The sequence below is a fragment of the Hemitrygon akajei genome, chromosome 14 (assembly GCF_048418815.1).
Source record: "Hemitrygon akajei chromosome 14, sHemAka1.3, whole genome shotgun sequence".
Classification (NCBI taxonomy): domain Eukaryota; kingdom Metazoa; phylum Chordata; class Chondrichthyes; order Myliobatiformes; family Dasyatidae; genus Hemitrygon; species Hemitrygon akajei.
This window is the reverse complement of record NC_133137.1, coordinates 4,407,392-4,422,930: the sequence shown is the minus strand read 5'-3', so window position 1 is coordinate 4,422,930 and position 15,539 is coordinate 4,407,392. Positions and strand designations below refer to the sequence as shown.

The following is a 15,539-nucleotide window of genomic DNA, read 5'->3' as shown; positions in this document are numbered from 1 at the left end:
CTCGTGCGCAACGGCTGAACAGCAGGCAGCTTAATGGCTCATCCGAACAACATTCCCTCTAACTTTTTCCACAGCTGAGCAGGCCAACCATTGCCCTGAACAGGAAATATTTACACTGCCTGAAAGCTGCATGGCACTTTAAATTTTTATTTGTAATATGCGTAATATGAATATTTAGAATGAACATTGAAAAATCACACACTTTTGATTTTATTTATTAATTGAATGGTATGAAATATAATACTACAAAGAAACTCTTCCATATTTCCTAATCTTTTAAACTTAGCACTAACATTCAGCAATTTATTAACAATGAGCTATTGACTTCTATTCTGTGTTTAATGTTACAATTTCTAATAAAGTTGTAACTTGAAACAGTGAAATATAAATGTGTTGAAGCTCTAAAATGTTTCAAAGTAAAGGTTGAGGTGTGTTTATTATTTAGAAAATTTATGGATTATATTCATTAACACAGAGTATTTTACAATTATATTAACATAGATTTCAACTTCATGTGAGTATAGTTTTGAAGTTATATTAACATTATGAAAAAGAAAGTTTCAGCTGCACGGCAACAAAGGCTATGTGCACGGGAGCATTTCAGTCAGCACGCAGCCATGCACCCTCACAGTATAGGTTCCTTCAGATCCTTTCATCCATTTCCTCCTAGGCAGTTTATTAATATTGGCAAAGTTACGAGAAGAATGGCAAAATTAATGTGAAAACCCAGAACAAATCTATGTTATTTTTAAACTTGAATATTGAAGTGAATAACGTTAAGTAATGGCAGTAAATGACAATACAGGAGGCCTCTTACCTGATAGGTTAGCGTGATGGTTATTAACATGCAGCACAGAGTCATAAGCGAATAGCCACCAAGGATGAGGGCTCGCCTGCCCAGGCATTCAATCAAAAGGCCCTGGAAAGGAATACTATCGTTAGCATAATCTAAGACAGGAGAAAGACTCAGTGTCTAAGTGAACAATGTGTAATCAGCAGCAGTGAGTGATGCCTCAGTGCCTCTGTTCGACACTACGGCACTGATGTGGGTGTTGTCGGCCGAGTGTATCATCCTGCTGGGATGATTCAGAGACGATGCAGCCTTTCTGAAGAGGCCACTCCCTCTAGACTAGGAGTCACAGGTTGTATGGAAATCTTTAACGTCTGCAGATGCTGAACATCTAGAGGGTGAAACAGGGGTTACCCCCCGAATGAATCACAACCCCCGCCTTCTCTACAGCTTAACCACTGTCTTTTGTCTCCTTCCCTGTCCCAACGAAGGGTCCCTGGCGTGAGGCAGTAATTCTCATTTCTCTTCCCTGGCCTGGCCTGCTGAGTGTGTGTCCAGCCCTCTCAGTTTTTATTTCAATCTCAGGTTTTACCACAGTGAGAATGAAGGAAGGGCAAAGAGCTCCCAAACCAGGATGGTGGATATCTCAGGGGGTCTCGCAGTTTCTATCCACTAACTGCAATTGTCCATCTAAAGCCATTCAGCGAAAGGGAGATACAACACACATCAGCCCCCAAATCTACACTGATCAACAGACACCCATTAAGAATCTCATTCTCCCCACAGTCCCATCAGCTGAGCCCATCACTCACCTTCACACCCGGGCCAGTTTACAGTGGCCAATTAACCTGATCAGCCTGGTAAGTGGGAGCTGTTCCATTGCAATCCTGATTGCTGAGTAAATGGTGGAAGTACTTCAGGGGCTCAGGAGGTGAAATATTTGCCATTCAGAGTCCAGCCACCGACCTGCTCTTCCAGACACAGCTCCTACGTAGATGGTCCAGGTCCAGGTAAGGTTCTGGCCAATGGTGCCAGCCCCCATGAATTCCCATTTCCAAACACGTCCCGTATGTTGGTGGGTGTGTTCCATGATGGTAATGCCAGTGAAGATGGAAGAAGGAGGTTCAAACCCTTACTTGTTAGAGATGGTGACGGCCTGGCACTAGTACAGATGTTACTCATGGCTAATCACCCACACCTAAAGGAAGGTCAGTCTTAGCTTCCAGTGATACAAAATAAACTGAATTATCTCACACATTTGAAATTTGCAGGCATTCTATCATTGACCACCTCTAATGTTTATCTACCTTTCACAACCAGTGAGTCTTAATTTCACCCAACCAGTACCTTGAACAACAATAGCTTGAATTTTCTCCCTTTTGTCCCAAGATTATCATTGTTACCTGTGACGCATCTTGGCACTTCATCAGGTGTGCCCCAGGGTTGCTTGTTCTTGGGTGGGTATTGGGCATCCTGGTGATGGGTTCTCATTGCCCCTTGGACCTTACAAACTAAAAAGGTCCATGTAAATGGTGAATTGCTAAAATCAATGTTTCTAATGTCTTGGTAATAAATTATAATAAACAAGTGATGGATCGGCTGAAATGACAAAGATGTAGGTAGCCTGAAGTTAGTTTTAAGTGATACTTTGGAGCAGATTTTATTGGTTAGATCTTAATCTGTGAGTGCAAAGAGCTGGATATTCCCTGTGATACAAGATGGTGAACATCATGTAGAGAGACAAGTGGGCATTACTGTGCTCACTGCTCTAACAAGGAGCAATACACTACACAGTGGCATTGGCAAAGAACATAATCCCTGGCCTATCTCCAATGATTTTCATTCCATCTCAATTGTACAGGTTACCTAGACTTGTGTAGGTCCCAATGAGGAATTCAAAGTCAAGTCAAAGTCAAAGAAAATTTATTATCGAAGTATGTACAGGCCACCAGACACTACCTTGATATTCATTTTCTCACAGGCATTTTGGGTGGCGAGGTGTGGACGCATCGCTACCAAAGGAGCCGCAAACTGCTCCTTCCCTTCGCTAGCCTGTAAGTCACCCTTAGGTAAGGTGTAGCACCTGCCTAATCCCCTGATCGGGGTCACATTAAGCCATAGGAGGAAGTGGTCAAATGAGCAGCTGGTGCACATCACAAGTCCTGAATATGAGACCAGCGACGCCAGGCAGACAATCTCTGAAAAGTATTGGTAATAGCTGGGGTCACCCATCTTGTAAAGACACTGCCCAGAAGGCAGCCATGGCAAACCACTTCCGTAGAAACATTTGCCAAGAACATGAATGGTCATGGATAGATCATGATCACCCCCGTCAAACGACATGGCACATAACAATGATGATGATGTCGGCATTTACAGCCAAGTAAAGAAACACAAAGAATATGTGAAAAATTATACATAAATGAAGACTGACAAACAACCAATGTGCAAAAGAAGACAAACTGTGCAAATGAAAAATAAATACTGTAATACTGAGAACTTGAGTTGTGGAGTCCTAGAAAGCAGAATCAGTTCAGGGTTGGGGAAAGTGAAGACATAACATCCGTGCTGGTTCACAATCCTGAGGGTAATAACATTGTAGGGTAATAACTGCTCTTGAACCTGCTGGTGTGGGACCTGAGGCTCCTGTTCAGTGGTAGCAGCAAGAGAACATGGCCTGGCTGATTGGGGTCCTCGATTATAGATGCTGCTTTCTTGTGGCAGTGCTTCATGTAGATGTGCTCGGTGGTGGTAGGACAATTCCTGTAATGGACAGGACTATATTCAGTTTGTTAAAGTTTAATTGTTATTTAACCATATATGAATACCTATGAACACAGCCAAATGAAATAGCATTACTCTGGGGCCAAGATGCAAAACACATGACCAACAGTCACACGCAGCACAAGGCACATGTAACAGGTATAAGAAAGCAAGCACATACATCAGTAAATAGAGTCACACAAAAAAACATAATCCCAGTCCCTGAGTCCGTGAATGCTGCCGCAGTCTGCAGTCAGCTTGTCTTCTGCCGAGTGAACACTAGGTGGCAGCACTGACTCCAGCTTGGGTACTGCACCGCACTGCCCCAAACACCCAGTGACACACCGACTCCAATGCCTCTCTCCTGGGCAGCTGTAAGACAGACGACACCGTGGCTTGGGGCTGTAGGGTGGCTCCTGGAAGAGGCAGCAGGGCACCCAACTTACTGTCTGCTCCGTACTCGGCGGTCAAAGGTGCCACGCCATGAACTCCCATGCCAATCAGCTTCCTTCATTGGCAGATGCCCACCTGGCTGAGCGACTCACCCGCACCATTTTTTCAGACAGCTCAGAAATTCAGCTTCTGTGGGATGGTAGTGAGTGATGAACGTTTACCATGAGCTTGGATTCCCAAAGGTGCTGGAAGCAGATTGTGCAAAAGGGGCACTGCTGCCTCCCACATTTAATTTCCCGAGCTTTCCGAATGGGCAGATACGGAATATTCATACCTGTTGCAAGGAATTTTCCTTATCTACAAAATCATTAGGGACTGTCATGATGTCTCAGTTTCTAGGAATTTGGAGCACTTGATGTCCATGGACACCAGTGAACTAAACACACGGCCTTTAGCCAGTCACCTGTTCTTTGGATTGTGACTAGAAGCTATGCAACACAATGAGGCGTTGGCTATGTCAAAGTACTCTTGGAAACCGGATGATAAGTTTCCACTGAATAGAGCAAACAGGGCCCTGCGATCTTCTCCCAGATGTAAATCATGTAATTTTTCTCAGATCTGCCCAGAACAATACCCCCCCCCCCCACCCACCCACCCATCCACAATACCCTGAACACAGATCTCCCTGCATGGACCTTCATCAGGGCCACTTCTTGAGGGATGAGTCAGCACAGGGAATAAATGGATCTCCTCAGTGAAACATCCACCTTTGTTTTGCCGTCTCAAAGTTCAAAGTAAATTTATTATCAAGGTACGTATCTGTCCCCACTGAGATGAGTGTTCATGCAGACACACACAATATATCTAAGAAACATCATAGAATCTCTGAAAGCCGACACCCAACAGGATGGACAAACAGCCAATGTGAATAAGACAACAAACCGGGCAAACGTGGAAGAAAAAGTAAATAATAATAATAAATAAATAAGCAATAAATATCAAGAACCTAAGATGAAGAGTCCTTGGAAGTGAGTCCTATAGGTTGTGGGAACAGTTCAGTGATGGGTCATGACCCCACTGGATCAGGAGCCTGATGGTTGAGGGGTAAGGCCTGTTCCTGAACCGGGTGGTGTGAGTCCTGTACCTTCCCCCGAGGGCAGCAGTGGGAGGGGAGCATGTCTCGAGTGGTGGGGGTCCCTGATGATGGATGCTGCTCTCCTGTGTCAGTGCTTCATGTAGACGTGCTCGATGGTGGGAGGGCTTTACCCGTGATGGACTGGGCCACATCCACTACTTTTTGCAGGATTTTCCATTCAAAGGCATTTGTGTTTCCAAACCAGGCTGTAAAGCAATCAATCCGTATACTCTCCACCACACATCTATAGAAGTTTGTCAAAAATTTACAAGACATGCTGAAGCTTTGCAAATATCCAAGTAAGTAGATGCATATCTAAGTAAGTAGTACATGCTTACTTCGTAATTGCTCTTACGTTCTGGGCCCAGGACAGGCCCCCTGAAATGGTAACAGTGAGGAATTTAAATTTGCTGATCCTCTGATCTCCTGACGAGGACCTCATGGTCTTCTGAAGACCACCTTCTGAAGACAATAATCTGCTCCTTGGTCTTGCTGACATTCAGTGAGAGGTTGTTGTTGTGGTACCACTCAGGCAGATTTTCAGTCTCCCTACTCTATGCTGAATCGTCACCACCTTTGATTTGGCCTGCAGCAATGGTGACAACAGCAAACGTAAGTATAGCATTGGAGTTGTGCTTAGCCTCACAGTCATAAGGATAAAGCAACCAGAGCAGGGGGCTAAACACACAGCTGTGTGGTGCACTTGTGCTGATGGAGATTGTGGAAGAGATGTTGTTGCCAATCCAAAATGACTGGGGTCTGCAAGTAAAGAAATCGATGGTCCAATTGCACATGGTGGTGCCTCTTTTTCATTCCATTCATTCCACTCAGGGCTAACCCTGAAATTCCTTAGGCAAACACGAGGAAATCTGCAGATGCTGGAAATTCAAGCAACACACACAAAATGCTGGTGGAACGCAGCAGGTCAGGCAGCATCTATAGGGAGAAGCGCTGTCGACGTTTCGGGCCGAGACCCTTCGTCAGGACCGAAACGTCGACAGTGCTTCTCCCTGAAATTCCTTATCTAATTTGAAGGAGCAGCTTATTTCTTGCAATGCACATCTCGAGACTCAGCAGCTTCGTTTCAGGCTCTGCTTCTGGCATGCAGAGGGTCACTATATCGGAAATATAATCAACTAAAGCCTTGTGTGATGCTGCATTTTCCAGAGTGACAGCTACCATTTGTGCACATCATATTGCTTGGTGATTTTAGGTAGACTGTTATAGCAACATCTTGGAGACTGGAGGCCCAGGAATAGCTAGACGTCCTTCTCACGATGGTACTGCATCAATGAGATCAGCAACACTGAGCAGAGTTGGAAATAGCTCGGAAAATGTGTAATTCCAGTGGATGGTGGTTGGGTTGAGTTGTTCTCTGATCTTGGTAATTTATTTGCAAACATTTCATCACCACATGAGGTGATACCATCATCACCGATGCTGTCTCCTTGTATGATGACGAAACGTTTGCAAATGGTTTGCCAAGAATGGGGAACAACTCAACCCAAACACTAAGCAGAGTGACAGTGGACCATTGTTAGGCATCTTTACAAAGTTCAAAGTTCATAGCACATTTATTATCAAAGTACATGTCAGCATATCACTATATGCATTTTTGCAGGCATTCACAGTAAAACAGAACTACAACAAAATCAATGAAAAACTACACATAAAGACTGACAAACAACCAATGTGAAAATAAAAACAAATAAATTAAATAAATAACATCGAGAACATGAGTTGTAAAATCCTTGACAGTGGGTCCACAGATGTGGAATCAGTTTAGTATTAAGGAGAGTGAGGTTATCCATATTGTTTAGTAGTCTGATGGTTGTAGGGTAATAACTGTTCCTGAACCTGGTGGTGTGAGACCCAAGACTCCTATACTTCCAGGTACAGCATGTCCAGCAGGAAGTTCTGATAGGAGTTTTAAGAACAGAAGAAACTTGTTCACAAGTTCAACTATCCCCAAAGGACAGCAGAAATAGTCTGAATCCCAATATTTATCCCCAGCTCAATCTCATTGGCGTGAGAACTAACCAATCTCCTATGCCGCACTCCTGTTATCTGAAGGACCGATACTCTGGCCTTTGACGAGGGCTCTACAGAGTGAACTGCTCTTGTACTTTCAATGACTTTCCTACAATCAAAAACTACTTCAGGTGTGGATGTGTCCACCTCGAACACCACCACTGACTCAGAAATCGAGATAGACACTCGTGAGGTCCTGACAGGAGGAGACATTAAAAGACAATTAGATTGAAAATTCCCTTGGCTCACCCAGGGTCCAATGCTCAAAGCTAGACTTCTCCATGAATGCTTACACAGACTAGGCTTCTCTGAGACAGTAAATGAAAATATGTTTTTTAAATCTGCAGATTTCATAAGTTGGCAACAAAAACAGAGCTGCTTGGCAGGTCAGAGAGTGTATGTAGAAAGAGAAACAAGAGATGGCATTTCAAGTTGCAGACCCTTTGTCAAAACATCTGTAGCTGGAAGAGTGCTGCAGAGTGCATGTCCCTTTAAGGGCTGAGTCCTGAGATTTGCCATTACCAGAACTTATAATAATCTCACTACAATGGCACAGTTCCCTGAATCTCTGCAATACTGTTCTGAGAAACATACTTCAGGCTCCATCCTCTTACCACATATTCCTGCCCTTTTCTCTGGTTCACTGTCACAATCTCACTTACCTTTACTACTTTCTTCTTGGTTGAAAAGTATTGTGCATGTTTCCCTTGTCCTTCACCCTTACAGTTATCCTATTCCAGATTACACCCACACTTAAGAAAAGGTATCCCACACACCTGGTGTCCTTCTTTCACACTCACCTGTCCATTTAGTTTTCTTCTCCCTATGACCACCTCTCCCAAACCCTTCTCCATCTGCCCAAATGGTTCCACCCATCATCTACCAGCCTCTATCCACCCCCCCCCCCCCAACCGCATTGCTAATATCTTACAATCTGCCCTGTTCCCGCTCAGTCCCATACCCTGGCCTAAAGTGTCAGCTGCATCTTTTGCCTCCTCACTGGGATTTTCCAGTGTTCTGTTTTAGTTCCAGATTCCAGCATCTGCAGCCTTTTTTGTCTTATATTAAAATCATCTCTCTTCTCCGTTCTTTTGACATTTACTTTGAACCTATGTTCAAGTCTGGTTGAATTTAGCCAAAGTTTCAAGTGAGAGTACAACATTCAGGTCCATTGATATCCTCAAAGTTATTCCTTTCTCTACAAGGAGGATATCAATCTGACAGTGAAAGTAGTTTCACAAGTTGCTGATAAAATGATTGGCGGTTGATAGATTTGCAAATATCTTCTACTTACACAGCATAAGGCTGAGAAACACTCACAGGCCCCCGTTCCCATAGTAACATATGGGATGTATGCCTGGCCAATTCCAGCTTTCTCAAATATGTAAGTGGCATAGAAGTAGATCTGAAAAATACAGAACATGTTAAACGTTAGAACTACTTAAGCACATCATTTCCTGACTGATAAATAACTGGAAAAGTAAACATAGATTGCTGCACTTGCTTCTTGCCCATTTGGCTTCTGTTTCAGATTCAGAATCAGATTTATTCATCACACCATTGGCCAGGTTTCCACTTAACACCAGAACTGCTCATGGTTGGCTATACGTTTTTACCAGGATGCTGTCTGGCTTAGAAGGCATGAGCTACAAGAAGAGACTGATCAAACTGTGGTTGTTTCCTTTGAAGTGCTGGCTACTGAGGGGAGTTGTGGTAAAATTATGAGGAGCAGAGAGGAAATAGAGTCTCTTTACCCAGGCTAGGAGAGTCAAATAGCGGAGGAGCTGTGTTTAAGGTGAGAGGGGAAAGGCTAAAAGAGATTAATGGGGCAAGATTGGTATATAAAGCATGGTAGGCACCTGGAATGGGCTGCCAAGGCTGGTGTTTATCAGCAGAATTAGGCCATTCACCCATCGCGTCTGCTCCATCACTTCATCATGGCTTATCCACTTCACTCTCAACCCCATTCTCCAGCCTTCTCCTCACGCCTGACTAATCCAGAACCTATTAACCTCCACCTTAAATGCACACAATGACCTGGCCTTCACAGCCGCCTGTGGCAATGAATTCTACAGATTCACCACCCTCCGGCTAAAGTAATTCTTCCTCACCTCCATTCTAAATGGACATCCGCCTATTCTGTTGCTGTGCCCTCTGATCCTAGATTTCCCCATCACAGGACGCACCCGTTCCACATCCACTCTATCTAGGGCTTTCAACTTTCAACAGGTTTCAATAAGATCCCTCCCTCATTCTTTCAAATTCCAGCGAGTGAAGGCCAGAGCTCCTCATACAATAAGCCTTTCGATTCTGGACACGAGGAAATCTGCAGATGCTGGAAATTCAAACAACAACACACACAAAATGCTGGTGGAACACAGCAGGACAGGCAGCATCTATAGGTAGAAGCACTGTCGACGTTTCGGGCCGAGACCCTTCGTCAGGACTAACTGAAAGAAGAGATAGTAAGAGATTTGAAAGTGGGAGGGGGATGGGGAAATCCGAAATGATAGAAGACAGGAAGGGGAGGGGTGAAGCTAAGAGCTGGAAAGGTGATTGACAAAAGGGATACACAGCTGGAGAAGGGAAAGGATCATGGGATGGGAGGCATGGGAGAAAGAAAGGAGGAGGGGAGCACCAGAGGGAGATAGAGAGCAGGCAAGGAGTGATTGTGAGAGGGACAGAGAGAGAAAAGAAAAAGAAGGAAACATTCTCATGAAGCCTCTTCAACATCAGCACATCCATTCTTCTTTACAGGGCTCAAAGCTGATCACAATACTCCAACTGAGGCCTCACCAGTGCCTTAAAAACTTCAATATTACGTACTTGCTTTTATATTCTCGTCCTCTTGAAATAAATGTCATCATTTCATTTGCCTTCCTCCCCACAAACTCAACCTTCAAATTAACCTTTAGGGAATCTTGCATGAATAGTCCCAAGTCCCTTTGCTTGCCATATTTTTTGAATTTCCTCCATTTAGAAAATAGTTTATGCTTTTATTCCTTCTACCAAAGTGCATGACTACACATTTCCCAACACTGTATTCTGTCTGCCACTTTACCCATTCTCCTAATCTGTCCAAGTCCTTCTGCAGACTCCCTGCTTCCTCAGCGCTACCTGCCCCTCCACCTGTCCATCGTCCACACGCTTGGTTACAAAGCTACCAATTCCATCATGCAAATCATTCAGATACAACGTAAAAACAACACTGACCCCTGTGGATCACTAGCCACCAACAACCAACCAGATAAGGCTTCCTTTACTCCCATTCTTTATCTGCTGCCAATGAGCCAACACTCTATCCATGCTAATATCCTTCCTATAATACTATGGGCTCTGATCTTGTTAAGCAGCCTCATGTGTGGCATCTCGTCAAAGGCCTTCTGAAAATCCAAGTAAACAACATTCACTGACTCTCCTTTGTCTATCCTGCTTGTTATTTCCTCAAAGAATTCCAACAGATTTGACTGGCTAGATTTTCCTTTAATAAAACCTCACTGACTTTGGTCTATTTTATCATGTGCCTCCAAGTACCCCCAAACCACATCCTTAACAGTTGACTCCAACATCTTCCCAATCATTGACCACTGAGGTCAGGTTAACTGGTCTATAATTTCCTTACTTTTGCCTGCCTGCTTCCCTACTGAAAGAGTGGAGTGACATTTGCAATTTTCCAGACCTCTGGAACCACTCCAGAATCTAGTGGTTCCTGAAAGATCACTACTAATGCCTCCACAATCTCCTCAGCTACCTCTTTCAGAACTCTGGAGTGTTGTCCATCTGGTCTGTGTGACTTCTCTACCTTCAGATCTTTCAGCTTCCCAAGCACCTTCTCCCTAGTAACAGCAACTGCACTCACTTTTGTCCATTGACACTCCCGAGCTACCAGTACACTGTTTTTGTCTTCCACGGTGAAGACTGATGCAAAATACTTACTCAGCTCATCCTCCACTTCCTTCTTCAAGGGTTCAAGTGTCCCTTTTATTATCAGAGTATAAATGCAAAATACATCTCTGAGATTTGTCTTCTCCGGATAGCCACAAAATACAGAAATATAGAAATAGTTGAAAGAGAAGACATCAATCACCAACCCCCACCCCCCACGCAAAAGAAAAGGAAACAAAAATTCTCAGAGCCCAAACCCGCAACCCCTCCCTCACACAACAACTAACAGGTCACCTACACGGAGAAACAGAAACAGAAACAAGACCATCAAACCCCAAACCCCCAGCCTGCCAATCAGAAAAATGAAAGAAACACAAAGAACTGAAAGTGGCCAATATGACCTACAGTTAGTTTCAACTACACTCCAATCCATAAATCTCAGATTCTCAATAAAACTTCCAGCAGCAATGGGGATGGCAACTGCTCAAACCCAGCAGCTCCGCCATTCAGTCTACGCTGGCTCCAGGAACAGCTCCATCGATCTCTTTTCCCCACTTCTTTCCCTACAACTTCCCTCACAAGGCCAGCAGCTCTGCCCCGAATCTTCCACCACCCATACTGGAGGTAATTTATATTCATTTGCTTGTCTTTGGGATGTGGGAGTACCCGGGGAGACCAGACCCACAGGGTTACAGAAAGAGTATGTTAGTTCCACATGGAGAACACTGGAGACCAGGATTAAATTTGGGCCTGTGGAGCTGTGAAACAGTAGCACTATTTACTGGTCTGTCTTGAACCCCAGACAGTCTGATTACCCATTCCAAGCAGCCTTATTAAGCCGATTTGCATCCAATTTTCCTTTCTGTTATTATCACTCATTTCACCAGTTTCTTCCATGGCATCTGACAGAAAATGACCTTGATAATCTATGGTTTTACATGTGCTTTTAATCTATTTTGTAGTGCTGTGCTAGCAATGCATTTTGAGCATCAATGGGCTGGCTAGAGAGAGCATCCATTGAAAGAAGCAGTGGGATTTTGGTCTGAGTAACTGCATAGAGATGGGCACAAGTATCTCACTCCCTGTACAAAAGCCCCCTGGACCTTAATGAGAGAAATAAACACAGAACATGCTGGGAGCACTCAGCAGGTCAGGCAGCATGTACAGAAAAAGGACTCCTGAAAGAGAAACACTGCTTCCATCTCCACAGATGCTGTCCTACCTGCTGAATATTCCAGGATTTCTAGGAGATGTATTATCAAACAGCATGTGATCCTCAGCAGCAGAACTTTCACTTTGCCAGATGCAGAGGCAATACTGTAAAATACCCATTCACACAGCAAGGTTGCAGAGTGATTAAGAAGCCATATGAGGAATGTTTACATTGCAGGTCACAGAGTATTCCTGACTGCTAACCAATGGAAAGATCTAGAAGTCTGGTGGACTACACAAGTAGATCTGCTCCAACCTCCACAAACTTCAGATCAGAATCCTCTTCAGTCATTGAAAACTTGGCCTGAGGGCCAGATCTGTTCAAAGAGTTTGAAGTTAGATTATGACTTTGCTCAACACTTTTGAACAAGTCAATAGGGAGAAGGCTGGAGACTGCAGGCCCAGAGGCCCGTCGGGAAGTTGGAGGACTGTCCATGTGTGCGAATGGGTGGGAGGGAGGAAGGGGCTTTGTTGTTTTTTTTGTTGCTTGTTGTGTTCTGTTGTTCTGCTGAGCATGGTGAGCAGGCAATGCTGGTGCTGGAACGTGTGGTGACACTAGTGGACTGCTCCCAGCACATCTGTAGCTAGTTTGAACTAACACATGGCTGTTACTGCAGATGAAGCATTTCACTGTGTTTCAATGTACATGTGAATCTGAAATCTGAGAAGTTTTCAGTTCCAATGGGTCTGCCCACTTGCTGCCATTCATTTTGGACAATTTGTGGTTTCACTGAAAATTCCTCTCCTGAATCTCCATTGTTACCTCAACTATGTGTGTCCCAAGTGTAAGTACAAGTGTCTTCCCTGTTCCACTGACTTTTGCAGGAACCTTCTCTGAACTCAGTAAAAAAAAGAAAAGCATGATTATTGGTTTTAATGTGTAATGTTTCTGGATTTTGGCTCTTTGCTGATCATTGGAACAAATCCAGAAATTCACGGAGCACAAACTGAAGTGCCAACGGCCAAATGCAGACAAAACCTCCGGGGAGCCTGCAGAGTCCTCCCACAGGAGCACATGATCTCCAGCTTCTGCATCTGTTCCTAAGTGTACGAGACCAGGCTGCATCCAAGCACAGTGCAATGGCTGGCTTGCTCATGTTCATTAAGAAATGGACGGTTAACGTCCCTGCATGCAAAACTGACATAAAGATGTCCATTGACAGAGTGCTGTGTGGTTACAGCCCAAATCAGATACACACTGCACATAATATAATTAAAACATTTCCGGAATTCCGTTTTATCATTTGCTAAGGGACAAACAAAGAGGATCATAGAATCGTAGATCAAAGAAGATGCACAGATCGCATCCGTGAAAATGTCAACACTTGTAAGAAGATGCAAGTGTATACTTACAGCGTTGATACCACTGAGTTGCTGACCGATGTTAACCATGATGACGGTGATCAGCTGCCATCGAGTCAAGCGATTTGTGAGAAGTTCCCATAGTCCCTTTGACCGTTGTAGCTGTATCACCACCCGCTCCTTCTCTATATCCTCCAATTCACTCAAGTAGGAATGAGCACCGTGCAATTGCCTGAGACCTGAGAGAGAGAAAGCAGTTTTCAGGGACCCAATAGGTTAAACATCTTATAAAATGGTCAAGTTCCTTCCTCATCAAAAGGACATGGCAGGTAGTTGACTGCAACAGGAGTTCCTGCTGAACCTAAACTATGATGGGTCAGTACAATGAGCCAATTTGGAAGTGGAAATGTAATTGATACAAAAGGTTTAATCAGTAGAGTTAGTGAAAGAACTGTGTCAACAAAATACCTCAGTTTCACCTCTGAAGAAACTCACATAGACTCAGTATCGGGGTACGGGACAGTGAGCTGTGCTGACAAACACAGAAGTACATTTAAACAACAGTTCGTAGTAGTGTGAGAAACACTGCAGTCAGTTTACCCGTTGCGAGGTACCACCATAACTGAGACATGGAGCAGATCATATGAACCTAGAGGGATGTTTGGCCAGTATTCCGGGGGAATTCTCCCTCCTTCTTCAACATAATACTCATGATCACTGGTCTGATCAGAGAAACAGCAGCTGTGGATGTAAACTTCCCTCCATTGAGGACATTTACAGCACGAGGTGCATAAAGAAGGCCTGGAAGATCATCGAGGACACCAGTCACCCCGACCGTGAATTGTTCCAGCTGCTTCCGTCTGGCAAACAGTACCACAGCATGAAAGTCAGGATCGACAGGCTATGGGACAGCTACTTTCTACAAGTCATTAGACTTTTCAATTCACATGTCTGTACATTGCGACAGAGTCATAATGCAAAGTTTTTACTCCCTCACATTGTGGGATGGATGTAAGATTAAAAATAATTCTAAATTCGAACAAATGTCCGACACACCTGGACAGCTCTGCAGCAGAGTGTCTGTCTGGATCATGAGCTTAACTTTCCACCACGCACATTGAACCCACAGGGACCTGAGGTGCAAAAGGGGTCCTGAATGGGTGTCCCACCACTATAGAGGTCATAGGTTTAGGGTGAAAGGTGAATGTCTAAGAGGAAATCTGAGGGGAAACTTTTGAATCATACACACTGTATAAAGCAGGTTTACGCTATGGTGATCAAAGCTGAACTAGTCTTCCAAGGAATTCTACAAACAAACACAATACGTACTCTGGAGGGCTTTTGCTTCCAGTCCTTTGTCGATCAAGAGGTACCTGGGGCTCTCAGGACACCACGGCAACAGCAGCAGCTGCAGTAGAGCTGGGACGCAGGTGGTGGAGAGCAGGATATGCCAGTACTGCTCCCTGCCCAGCAACTCCCTGCAAGCAGCAGAGGCAACAATAAAAAGCAGCTCAGCACAGAAACAACCCTAGTGCCTCCAATTCAGGGACCGCTAAGCAAAGAGCTTTCCTCGGGCTCAATGTTGTGAGCTGTATAGGTAGTGTTGGATTGGGGTGTAGAATTGTCACTTTTCTTGCAGTTTAACTTCCCCATGCCTGCTTCTATTTTTATATAAATTACCTAAATACATGGAATTGTTCAGTGAATGTTCCAGCAGTTACGGTACAGTTGCCTCTGTACTTCTTAGTTTTCAGTAGCAGGAGTCACACCACTTGAATCCGTCTATTTCATGGGTTAATTGTCATTACTGGAAAATTAGTTATTTTTGGTCTGAATCTGAGACAACCACAACTGCTTTCTCCTTTGTCTTTTCATTGTTCTCTCAGCTCCTCTTTCTTCTACATTTTCCAGCTGTTTTATGCCCCCTTCTTGAGGATCTGATAATAGGGTGAATAAGACAAGGTTGGATAGATACGTGAATGGTCGTGGTTCAGAGGAAAATGGTCTTGATGCAGGTAGACAGGACGA

General features: G+C 44.1%; 1 protein-coding gene across 3 annotated transcripts in view; it reads right to left on the bottom strand.

Moving 5' to 3' along the window:
- LOC140738239 (solute carrier family 2, facilitated glucose transporter member 11-like) overlaps positions 1–15,539 on the bottom strand; it is an 81,984-nt gene that overhangs the window by 21,656 nt on the left and 44,789 nt on the right. For 2 of the 3 annotated variants that reach the window (XM_073065379.1, XM_073065380.1), the window contains exons 6-10: positions 14,841–14,989; positions 13,563–13,750; positions 8,407–8,517; positions 3,413–3,553; positions 818–919 (exon numbers count right to left, since the gene is read on the bottom strand). In XM_073065379.1, coding sequence (XP_072921480.1) covers positions 818–919; positions 3,413–3,553; positions 8,407–8,517; positions 13,563–13,750; positions 14,841–14,989 — 691 coding nt within the window. The remainder of the gene's footprint in view (positions 1–817; positions 920–3,412; positions 3,554–8,406; positions 8,518–13,562; positions 13,751–14,840; positions 14,990–15,539) is intronic. The other variant, XM_073065381.1, reaches the window with a different exon arrangement.